Source organism: Pelmatolapia mariae, linkage group LG3_W (assembly GCF_036321145.2).
Source record: "Pelmatolapia mariae isolate MD_Pm_ZW linkage group LG3_W, Pm_UMD_F_2, whole genome shotgun sequence".
Lineage (NCBI taxonomy): Eukaryota > Metazoa > Chordata > Actinopteri > Cichliformes > Cichlidae > Pelmatolapia > Pelmatolapia mariae.
This window is the reverse complement of record NC_086229.1, coordinates 81,679,951-81,692,223: the sequence shown is the minus strand read 5'-3', so window position 1 is coordinate 81,692,223 and position 12,273 is coordinate 81,679,951. Positions and strand designations below refer to the sequence as shown.

At 40.7% G+C, this 12,273-nt stretch overlaps 1 protein-coding gene across 1 annotated transcript in view; it reads left to right on the top strand.

Moving 5' to 3' along the window:
* Positions 1 to 12,273, top strand: part of LOC134619291 (phospholipid-transporting ATPase ABCA1-like) — a 172,160-nt gene that overhangs the window by 52,121 nt on the left and 107,766 nt on the right. Inside the window, exons 16-21 of the mRNA XM_063465060.1 lie at positions 2,358 to 2,562; positions 2,838 to 2,954; positions 3,497 to 3,668; positions 6,173 to 6,304; positions 6,954 to 7,093; positions 7,700 to 7,837. Coding sequence (XP_063321130.1) covers positions 2,358 to 2,562; positions 2,838 to 2,954; positions 3,497 to 3,668; positions 6,173 to 6,304; positions 6,954 to 7,093; positions 7,700 to 7,837 — 904 coding nt within the window. The remainder of the gene's footprint in view (positions 1 to 2,357; positions 2,563 to 2,837; positions 2,955 to 3,496; positions 3,669 to 6,172; positions 6,305 to 6,953; positions 7,094 to 7,699; positions 7,838 to 12,273) is intronic.

The following is a 12,273-nucleotide window of genomic DNA, read 5'->3' as shown; positions in this document are numbered from 1 at the left end:
AATATCTTACGCTGGGAGCTGATAGAAGTCACCCCTGCTTTTATCTTCAGACACTGTTTGCTCACCTTGTTTTTGCGCAAACAAGCTGTTCCAGCACGTCGACCCGAAATTGCCTGTCTTTGAGTAGATCCTTTAAAATGAAGTAGTTTTGTTGGGGTTTTTTTGAAAGAAAACTTTTCCTTCAGTTTCTTTTTACAGAATGCATGCAGGCTAGGTAGGTATTTTACATATAAAGCACAGCAAACCTTATTTAATCTCTACACAAAGTGCCATTGCTTGGTTCTCCCCTGGCGCTGAGATTTTTCTCCCCTGCTCCAACTAGATGGATAGCCCTCTAGCCCTCTAATTAGCATGAGCAATGTTCCTCTGACCAAACCGCTATCCAGTTCATCCCCGCACTTTATCAGAGATGTGTGTGTATATTATGTGTGTGTGCAGGTTCTCTCTTTCTCCCAGGTCGGATGAAACTACCTCGTGCAAGGGCATGCAAATTCTCCCCCGCGTTGTCCTTGATAATGAAGTCCTTAATCGTAATCGAATTTCAAAAGATCACCTGAATTCATATGAAGAGTTTTTGATTGGAGCTGTGTGCCAAAGGAGAGCCGGAGGCAGTGTATCAAGAAGAGGGCCACTATAGTACAGGGTGCAGTCTGCTGTACTCTCTCCCTCTCTTACCTCCGTTTTTTTTAATGAGGTAGAAACAAGAGAGGGCCCAAAAGTTCTTTCATGTTCTGGAAATCTGCAGATTTTTTCAATTAATCATCCTGTCCTGGAAAAATCTCTTTTTTTTAAAGAAACAAAACGGTAGCTCCCTTAAAAGAGTTTCAAGCCTGTCAACTTTTCCTGTGGTATGAATCGGTAAATTCACCTATACAGCCAGGTCTACAGTGGTGCGGTGAATCTTGAGGATTTTCAGCATATTGTTAAGTATTCTTTGGGTCTCCTCTGGGGCTGCAGCTGAAGGTTATTTTTATTATCAGTTAAGGTGGGCACAGGCTTAGTTTTGCATTTGTTAAGTAGCCGGCAGTATTGAGGCAGACGGGGAATGAGCAGAAAGAGAAATGCCACGCAACAAAAGCACCCAGCTGTGTGCTGTGCGCCTTAACCAGCTATCAGAGTATCCTGCTGATCTCCAATTCATTCACTGTCCATCACTTTGCAGGTGGACAGACTTTGTACGCAGCCATTTTCACGAATTGTGCTCGTGCAGTTTTTAAAGGAAGTCCATCTGTGTCTGCTGTACTTGTGGAGGGTGGCTTACAAAAAGACTTCTTAGAAAGAGCGAGAGCCTTGATTACTCTACCTTGCAACAGTGGTTTTTTTTTTGGTCTGCAGCCGACTGAATGATGGCTGAATCTGTCGTTTGACACGTGTTCAATAGAACGGGCTTCTTTTGTCCGCCTCCCAACTCGTGCCCTTTTCCCAAAGCCAAAGGAGTGGCTCCTGTCATTTCGTCAGCCATTCATAGAGAGGTCAAGGATAGGTGCCCACTAGCCCTCCTGTCAGCGCTCATCTACTGACTGATGGGCGGATGGTAACTAGAGGACATCACAGAAAGTTGCCCAGCAGTGGTCGCAGCCAGGCTAGCGGTTTGGCATCAGTGCAGAGCTTTTCAGATTGTCTGCCTGGTAGTGTAACATCAGGTTTATCGTCTCCATGATGATTCGCCTCTAAAGCCTCAGCAAACACTTCTGCCGGAGTATAAATGCTGCGAGCAAATGAGGCGTGATCAAACAGCTGGCAGGCAACATGGCAATGCAGAGTGAGAGGCCATGGCAGATGATGTCGTCCGGGCAAAGCATCATTTGCAGTTTCCTACTGTGGGAAAGATCCAACAAATCTTTGTTTGTCACAGACTCGTTTTAGTGTCCTGAGTCCTGAGATATGCTCACAAAGGTTAGCATTTTAACCAGACAGCACATGTCTAAATAGTGTCCCTTTTTTTCAAGTTTAATAAGTTGTACATGTAACCCTTCCTCTGGTTTTCCCCTGCGACAGGGCTCGAGTGCTGTGAGGATACTGTATCCTAAGAATGAGTACTGACACTTTAAAAATCATGGAATCATGCTGAAGATGTATCACAGCCTCTTTTTTAAATCTATTTTCTGAATGTGTGGTGTCTAAGCATTTTTCAGTATTTGTGTTGGGCTGAGAGTTTAGACGATGAGATGTAGCTTACAAGGCTAGCTGATTTGCCCTCGTTTAAATCTTTACACAACGCTAATAACTAGCAGCTAGCTTGCACTTCTCTACACACCATTTAGTTATTTTTAGTTAATTTGAACTGTTTGTAATCTCTTGAGAAAACAAAATAAGCAAACTATTAATGATTTCAATGGCATATCCTTCATTCCCAGAGTTTATTGTCATGTGTGGCATTTGGATACGGCTGTGAGAACTTTTCTAAATTTGAGGAGCAAGGCGTCGGTATTCAGTGGCGCAACATCGGCAAGAGTCCAGAAGATGGGGGACGCTACACCTTCATCACATCCATCATCATGATGCTCATTGATGCTCTTTTATACTGGGTGCTCACTTGGTACATTGAAAATGTCTTTCCAGGTATATTTTTGTCTTTGTTGAATGATTTTGTTGATGCTTTTTTAAAAACATTTTTTTGGTTGTTGTTGTTGTGTAAGACATAAAATGATGCTGATATATAACATGCGCTCAAATATCCAGGAGCATAGACTTTATGCTTTCCTCAGAGACTGTAATTAAAAGAGCTCAGGATTTGTGCCAGGCTGTCAGGAGGAAACCTACATTGTAAAGTACCATATTCCCTTAAGCCAGGCCAATATTAAAATGTGAATAATGATCTCGGAAATTGATCCCAGGTCAATATGGAATCCCTAAGCCATGGTACTTCCCTTTTACTGCATCTTATTGGCGTGGAACGGCATCCGTGATTGATGATAAGCCCGGTTTGCTGACAGACTCCAACATACACAACGGTAAACCTGCTACCTGACCTTCATATCTCACCTTCGCGGTGTGATGTATGTGACATGTCAGGTTTTTACGTGCAGCGTTTGTGACATTCTCACAAGTTTGTTCATGTGCTGGTTAACTGGTTTAGAGACTCAAACATTAGTGGCTTACTTGTCATGTATGGCAACAACAGAGTTTCACTTTGTAATTCTTAAGTTAGCAATTTGCTAAAAAACAAACAAAACACAATTTCCAATTAGCATGGAGGCTACTTTGGTTTGGTTGTTGTGTTCTGAACATTATGGTTTCATCTTCCTGTCTTACTGTATGGATTGTAAGTTTGTTTGACACATAACATTGAGTTTATATTTTGTGTTTGCAAATGAAATCACCTTAATGATCAGTTAAATGTTTTATTTCAGCATTTATGATCAGTTATTGCTGCTGATTTAATGTGCCTTTTAAACACATTTATTCATATTAGAGATTCCATTTCGCCTGCTTTTTTGCTTTTGTGTTTCATAAGTGTGTGTGTGTTTATAATGGTTTGCATTTCTGTCTGAAGAGCATATGGAGAAACCGCCACCTAATATGACAGCAGGTGTCTCAATCCGCAATCTTGTCAAAATCTACAAGACTGGAAAGAAGCTCGCCGTGGATGGACTGAGCGTGGACTTCTACGAGAACCAGATCACATCATTTCTTGGCCAAAATGGAGCTGGAAAAACAACCACAATGTGAGCTGAATGATGTAACTCTGACATGTTTCACTGCTTGGCTCAGTGTTCATTTCACTTCACAAGCTTCAGCTGATCTATAGTGTACACAATGCCGACTGTACTCCAGCCGCATTATTTAAGTGGTCACTGCTTTCAAAGAGTGGCCTCCTCTGTTAGGACATTTGTTACAGAGACTCAGCTGTTGTGTTGATAGTGGGAGCGATCTAATTGCTGTTTAAAAAATAGCAAAAAAAAAGGTTGGAAGGGGTTTAGGACGACAGGAAATAAATGAAAGCCACTCGGCCAGAAAGTATGAGCGACAGAGAGAGCAAGTGATGCAAGACTAAGGGGCTAGAGGGAAGACATCCGTGCAGAGCGACTGGAACGAAACATAACAGATCACAATAAGAGAAAGGACAGTGGAAGGACTCTGTCGCACACATATGAGCTTGTTGAGGCTTTTGCAGAGCACAGTAGCTATCAGTGAGATGTAGTATTACAGTACAGTTAATAAAACACAAAAGCATTTCCAAGCTGTTCATAGTTTTAACTTTTAATTTAATATTTCTGTATTTTTCTTAGTGTTAAATAGTCTGACGCAGTATTTTTTCAACAGTTTTTGATATTTGCACTAATATTATACTTTAGGGAAACAAAATTAGAACATCTTAAATAAACAGGACCTATTGAGTAGAATGCTATATATTTATAACACACGTCTGTTTGCTCATGAACTCCTCCTACCCTATCAGGACTTGAGCAGCCTAATTTGGCACATGTGCCTCTATATGAAATGATGTCATCATGTTGTCTACCATTGAGCTAAGATGACCAATTTTTAGTACTGAACCACCAATAACACCATGAAAGCTTTATAATCTATTGATTTAATGAGAGTAACATCTAATTTATATCTGCAATTAGATGATTATAATGGCATTTACTGTACATTGGTACAGCAGGATGTGAGCACTGCAGAGACCCACACATGGGGATATATTTACACAATCAGTTTCATATTTATCGTCTAGTTATTTATTTTTTGGTTTTTCCCAGTGTGATTAAGTAAATCAGTTCAGCAACGCCATGAACAGACCAAACAGTACTGTAGCATGGGAATGTACTGGTAACTCAAATGTTAAAATGGCCCAAATGTTACAGCAGATGTAAACATGTCTACAGCATGACTTATAGAGTAGTTTGTTCCACTTTGTGACAACTGGACAAGGGGTGACTCAGATGCTTAAATGATAATATTGCTTATAGTTAGCATTGCCATAGCTCAACGTCGAATGGGTGCCAAACTAATCAAATCCAAATCACCTGAAACTGGACCTCTCAACCATGTTTGTGATGTGTAGGCCTTTTGGAACATGTTAGTTTACCAGTCCCACGTGCAGCTCGACTGTATGAATGGCATTTTTGTCCAGTATAGGGTAGTTGCCAGGCAATGCAATGGCATGATATCATATGTTTCATAACATTCAGGTTTCCTGTATAAATATTAAATGTTATTGTCATATTAATAGAATGAAACACACAGGCATTCAGAAGATTCATAAGAAGTAAAATTAGATTAGAAAACTTGTGTAGAAAACACAATTTCCATCCTCGTGTGGAGCCTTCTGTCCTATTGTTGATTTTTTAAAACTGTTTTACAAAGTGGCAAAAAGTATTTAGACTCTTTATTGAAGTAAAAGTTATAATGCTACTTATGTAGCGTATATGCTAACTATATTTAAAATTACTAACGTAAATGCACCCATCATGTGGAATTAAGCGTTTTAGAATCATATACATGATGTTATTGGATCAGAATTATTGATCCATTGATGGGTGTGTCACTTTAATGTTGCAGCTGTTCATGATTTTATTCTATAATTACTGCTTGGTAGCTTCAGCTATAATGATGCAATAAATCTGCATTATAATAAGTAACTAAAGCTTTCAAAAATTAGTAAATGGTATGAAGTTCTATAATTGAATTAAAAATATGGAGGGGTAAAAGCAGAAAGCTGCCTAACATAGAAAAACTTACAGTGCAAGTACTTTAGACCTCATTAAACATGCCTGAGTAAATACAATCAGCTGCATTGCTGCTAAGCTCTCATTAGAGGGCGTTGGGGATTTCAAGATTAACAGAACTCTAGACCAGGGGGCCAATCATATTTCATGGGGGTTGGTGCCACCCAATGCCCCCCTTCTGGACCCACCCCTGACAGACATATTTTGAGTATTATAGTAAAATACTTTAAACTGACAGCCTCTCCAGTCATTATGTGCTCAAGTTTGATGGGGCAGTCTATGGATACACATTGGTAACCATGTTTGCGAGCATTAGGTATTTTTGAGGCTACAGACCATTGGGCAACATCATGTTAGCTAAATGTATCTTTAGTCTGTGTTTCCCGCAGAGAGCTTTAATTTTCGAGCACTGGAAGCTCTATAAATCTGTTTATTAAGCAAAGATAATGTTAACAGCAACAAATATGGATTACTTTTGTTCTTTTTTTTTTCTGTAGGTCTATTCTGACGGGACTGTTTCCACCTACATCGGGAACAGCTCTCATCGATGGCTACGACATTCGCACTGACATGGACAGTATCCGGAAGTACTTGGGAATGTGTCCGCAGCATAATGTCTTATTCAATGAGTGAGTGACTTTAGCAGAGAGCTGTGCATTCATGTCCTGTGCTGGCCGTTGGTTTAATCGTGTTTCAGCTGTATGAAAATTAAAAATTTATTACATCGCAGATCGATCACATAACAAGAGTTTGCCTTATGTTTCCCATCAACACCTCTCTGTACTTTTCCTTTACTTTTCCTTTTAAAATTTAAAATGACCTTCCCTTCCTTGGCCCAGCCAGAAGTCCCCTAATGACATCATTCCCGACCATTATTCTATTTTTCTGTTTAACTTTTGATTCATCCTTTTCTTCTCTCTCACTCCACAAACTGATTACGTGAAACTAGACGCAAGTCTTACATCATAATTATGGCTGAGCACCTGCAAATTACTTTCATTAATATTAATTCCAGACAGTGAAAGCATCTATATTAAGTAGGGTTAAAATATTCATGCAAACACAGAGGAAGGCATTACGACGTATCACAGCCTCACCTGTGAAGCAGCCACGAAATATTGATGCATGTAAGACTTTATTATGTAAGACTTTGTTTTAGTTCACGGACGTTTAATTAGGAAAATGTCTCGAAAAATACATTGATACTTAAGCGTGGCTAAAAACGCATCGTCACGCATCAGTTTAGCAGGCGTTGTGATGTCATGTCCACCTTTCCAGGCTGACAGTGGAAGAGCACATTTACTTCTACGCCCGGCTCAAAGGACGCAGTCGCCAAGAGGTTAAAACTGAGATGGATCAGATGATTAAGGACGTCGGTTTGCCACACAAACGGAAAGAACTTGCCAAGAACCTGTCTGGTGAGTCTGTATGTTAATGTATGTTGCTGTATCCTATTGTGCGCACATGTCAATTTAGCCGTTGACGTGTCCTCCGTGCATTCGTTTCCCCTGGGAAGGAGTATTACACGTAGCTTATCCTGTCTATTCAGGATATATTGCTCCTCTACCACACATTCACTGTACCTGTGTGTCACAGGTTGTAATTCATTGTCTGGGGGTCATGAGCAAGTCCTACTTGATAAATTGTCCCCAGTCATGGATTGCTTGTGAGCAAAATCACTGAAATATGACTTTCAAGGTTGATCTATGCTGACATTTCCACTACATTAGCACTACAGTGGATGCATTTTGAAGAGCTAAGCGAGTACAGACTGCAATAATGCTAGGACGGTGTATCTACTTCTCTGCCATCAATCATTTTGTGGCATTACTTTAAAAGATGGAAAGATAGATTTTGGTATATTCCGTAATCATTCTTCAATATTGTGCCCATTTTGCATGTGAAACCTTATTGTGACAGATGTTCGGGCAGGATTTGCAATGCGTTACAAGCTGAACGGCTCTTACACTAGCTTGTGCATTCCTTCAGGCTGTGATGTGTTTTTAAGCTGTGCTGTCTTACAGGTGGCATGCAGAGAAAGCTGTCCGTGGCCATCGCGTTCGTGGGTGGCTCGAAAATCATCATCTTAGATGAACCTACAGCAGGAGTGGACCCCTATGCCCGCAGGGGTATCTGGGAACTGCTGTTAAAGTACAAACAAGGTATGAGATCAGAGGTAAAAACCGAGGCTCCACTAAAAGCTTTGAAGCCCCCTTATGTTTGTAGAATTGACCAGAATGCGCAGAGCACATGTTTGATCTGTCTCAAACCGAGAAAGTTTCCAAAACTGAGCCCAGCTCAAAGTAAACTTTAAACCGACGAGGCTGAAACACATCCAGCGCGAGAGCTGTTAAGGTAATGAAGCAGCCGGTTCCCTGCGATGTAATTCTTCTTTAGCCTCGCTGTGGGTGACACTCAATCATGGACGGGAAGAAATTGTGAATCGTACTTAAACAGATTGGAATGCGAGCGAAGACAAGTAAATCCAAGAAGAAGCTTTAATTGACATGGCTATTTAACAGAGTCCATAATTGTCTGCCAAATCAGTCAGCTTGTCACTCTGTGTCCTTAATATACTTTGTGGTTGCTGGTGGCTGTAAGCAGGACATGGACATTATAGTAACACATTCTCTCAACAGATGTCTAAATGTTTAATGTGCATTGAGCGACATCCTGCCCTCTCTATGCCATTAGCTTTTCTCTCTTTCTCTCTAATCAAGTCTTCACTCCAATTGGGAGCCTGAGATAACTCCGTTATAATGAGAACCCCCTGCATTCGGGCCGGTTGAGTGAGTCATGTTTTTGTGTCTCTGCGCTCTTATTTGCGCCGCAGTGTTACTAAGGTTTGTCATTAAGCAACAAAAAAGGCTACAGGCGGTCTATTTGTGTGAAAAAGCTTTAGGCTGATGCTGGACTTAATGCTGCGCTTCTTTACAGCTAATTAAGTGTGCAGTTTTTTCCCCACCCCACACAGACAGGTTGACCGCGATGCTCCAAGGGGGTGCTTTTTTTGTGTGTGTTAAATTCACTCGGGGCTTATTTGGTTAGTGGCAGCTGAAAACTGTTAAAACTGCTCAAGATGCAGAGGAACACGAACGTGGTGTGCGTGCTCCTGCAGCTCAAATTAAACCCTCAGTGCATGTTTAAGTCAAGTACTGGATATTCATCAAAAAGCTAAAATTACAAGCTGGTCGATTTGTGCATTTAAGGTGGGTTTTAATGGCTCTTCTGTCATATTTCATTTGAAAATTACTGCAGAAGGTGACGATTTAAAGTAAAAATTAGCAAATTATGAATTTTTAATTATTATCCATTACAGGAAGTTGATTACTATTAAATTACCCCAGTCATTATGTTGTAAAATGGGCCTTGAGGATGATATTAATATAATGGATATTATACATTTTGTGTTCGCCTCGTGACAGCCGGGATAGGCTCGAGTGGAAGGTCTCTGGGTGTAAATGCCTTGTTGATGCCAAAATTCAGGGGAGAATGGCCAGACTGCTTTAAGGTGAAGGCAAGGCAACAGTTATACAGATAACCACTTGTTACAGCCAAGCTAAGCAGAAGAGCATCTCTGAACCTTGAAGCAGATGGGCTACTACAGCAGAAGACCACACGGGGTGCCACTTCTGTCAGCTAAGAGCACAAAACTGAGGCTACAGTTTACACAGGTTCAACAATAGACTATTTGACTTTTCATATTAGATTATTCTCGAATTCTCTTGCAAAATTCAGATGGTAGGAACTTGGTGTAAAGAACATGAAAGCATGGAGCCACCTTGATTTATATCAATCCGGTCTTTAAGCCTGACGTCATTAGCCGTGCCTGGGCCCAAACTCCGCTGCAGGTCGCTAAGTCCAACGATCACTGTGGCATCACTGAGAGTTAAAAACTGTCTAAATCCTTTTATCTGTAATGAAATGATCAGAGTTGCTGCTCTACCAGGGGTAACAATTAAGTTTAACACCCAGGCATCCATGAAAACCGAATTTATGAAATTCCAACGGAGTTAGAAGTTAGCAGGGAGTTAGCTCGCTAGTTTCCATCGAAATATAATATACCATGTTGTGACTGAGGGATTTCTGAAACAAATTAAGACGTACAGCTCTGCTATCATTGCCGAAATAAATAAAGACAGGAAAGTAAACAGCAGTGACGTTTGTAGAGTTACTGAAGTTTGGCTAGCTCGTATATAACAATGTGCTACGTGATCGCTAGCGACACAGCTATGTTAGCATAATATAAACAGTGAAGCTGGAGGATGAACACTAACTTTTTTCCACTCAATAAAAGTTAACGTGAGGTTTTCCGAAGGTTCGGGACAAATGCAATCACATAGCAGGATGCTGTAAACGGACCAAACTTCAGTCAAAAGAACAGCTGAGAAAATCCATCCATAGTACAAGGTTAGTCATCAATATACTGCTGCATGGGCTGGGCTGTAGTTACATGGTAAGGTTCTAAAATCTGAGCTTTGAATTGATTAGCAGTAATAAAAACCGAGAGAGGCCGACGGTGATCACTGACTGTTTTTAGGGGTTTGTTGAGATTAAATAGAACAAGATACAAAGCATTAAAACATGTAAAAAACACAAAAGCCTTATTAAACGCGGAGTAGTTTGGGCCCAGAAGCAGGATTCATCACATCATCACTTAAAGACCGGATAGTTTTTTGGCACACTTTGGGTCCCTTGGTGCCTAATAGCATTGCTTCAGTCAGTGTTGCCAACTCCTCAGTAAGGAAAATCGCTATTGGCTGTCCTAAAAGTCGCTAGAAGTCGCTAAATGACGTCATCGCCTAATTTGCATAATTGGTCATGCTAATGTAATTGTAACCTACGCTGTTGGAGAGAGAAATAACATCGTGGAAGAGAGATAAAGTCAGTAAAAAACGTCTTAAGTGCATTTATAATTTATTTAGAACAACAAATTAAATTTCTTTTAGCAATTATTGTTTTTTTAGTGTCACAATTCCAACCCTGCTCCTTTATCCGGCCCTGGACCGGCAAAAGTGACCCGAAATAGGCACTCTGGTGGAGTTACTTTGTGTGTGTGTGTTTATAAGTAGTTTTAAACATTGTGGTCCACAAAACAGCATAAGAGTAAAAGAAGAATTGACTGCGTTACAGTCAGTGCGGGAGCAGCGGCTTCGCTAATGCGCGATTCATTTGCCGTTTGGGCGCATAGATTTGAACGTCTCCTGCCCTGATAGCAGCTGGGGGAGGACTATCCCCCGCCTGTGATCGCTTTGGCATGGGCGAGGTGCCCACCGCAGCACCCGCTGCTTATTGAGAGTAAGAGCGATACGCGTTTTCACGTCAAAATGTCGTCATAAATAAGGCTCCAATAACACCAGAAAAAGTCGCCAGATTTGTCGCTAGTCGCTTTTTAGAAAAAAAGTCACTAAGGGGGTCTGAAAACTCGCTAAATATAGCGACAAAGTCGCTAAGTTGGCAACACTGGTTTCAGTACCACAGCCAGTACCTGAGTATTGAGTAAGTCCGTCCCTTTATGACGCACCATGCCACAAAGCTCAGATCATCTCAAACTAGTTTCTTGAACATGATGAGTTCTCTTTACTCAAATGACCTCCACAATATCCAGATCTCGATCCAAGAGCACCTTTTGGATGGGCTGGAATCATAGATGTGCAGCAACTGTGTTGTGACAAAAATCTCTGAGGAATGTTTCCAGCACCTTGTTGAATGTTCCCCATGAATAATTAAGGCAAGTCTGAAGGCAAAAAAGAGTTCCAGCCTGGTACTAGGAAGCTGTACCTAATAGCAGCTAGTATATATTCTATAATATGTATCTAATATATCCAAGGATTTCACATCTTTACATATTTGTTTACCAGTTGATATGAGCAGTAATGCAAAAGTAGTAAATATAGATAATACAAGTAAGTCATTAATGAGAGTTTAATCAGTGATTACAGATTGAAATGCCAAAAATGCCACGAGCAGTACATCACAGCGTTACCTTTAATCCTTCCCTGACGGCAAGAACTGTGAGAAGCGATGTGCATTCAGCGTTTCAGAAGACCGAGAGCGAATATTTTCACACTTCTGTAACATGAGAGAGAGGCTGATGTATAGATTTTGACAAGGCATGTGAGAAAAATGGCACGCGGCTAAAGTGAAAATAAATAATGAATAATTATTAGGAGCGTGTAAAAATAATTTACCTGTCAGTCTGCAGTCTAATTTTCTTCTAGTGCATATGTGTTTATTGACAAATGTCAAGTATGCTTGCAACAGCCCCCTTTATTGTTGACTGTGAGTGCGGTGGTGTTTATTTTAGTACTGTATATAGTGCATTTTTGACAGGAGCACACAATAATGCGTGGTTGAAGGCAGTAGTGCAGTGCATATAGCATAAAAACATATCACTGGTTGGTTTTTTTTGAGTTTTTATGCCATGTTAGTTGTTCTTGAGGTTCAAGCTCCTCACAATCACTGCACCATGAGTCTTTCAGCAGGTGTAACTTTTAAGCCATGTTACAGTGAACACAGCGGCATCTGGTTATTCTAACTCCCCCGGACGGGCTGTAAACGGCGTGAAGGTAATTTCAAAATTTATTGATCTGAATTG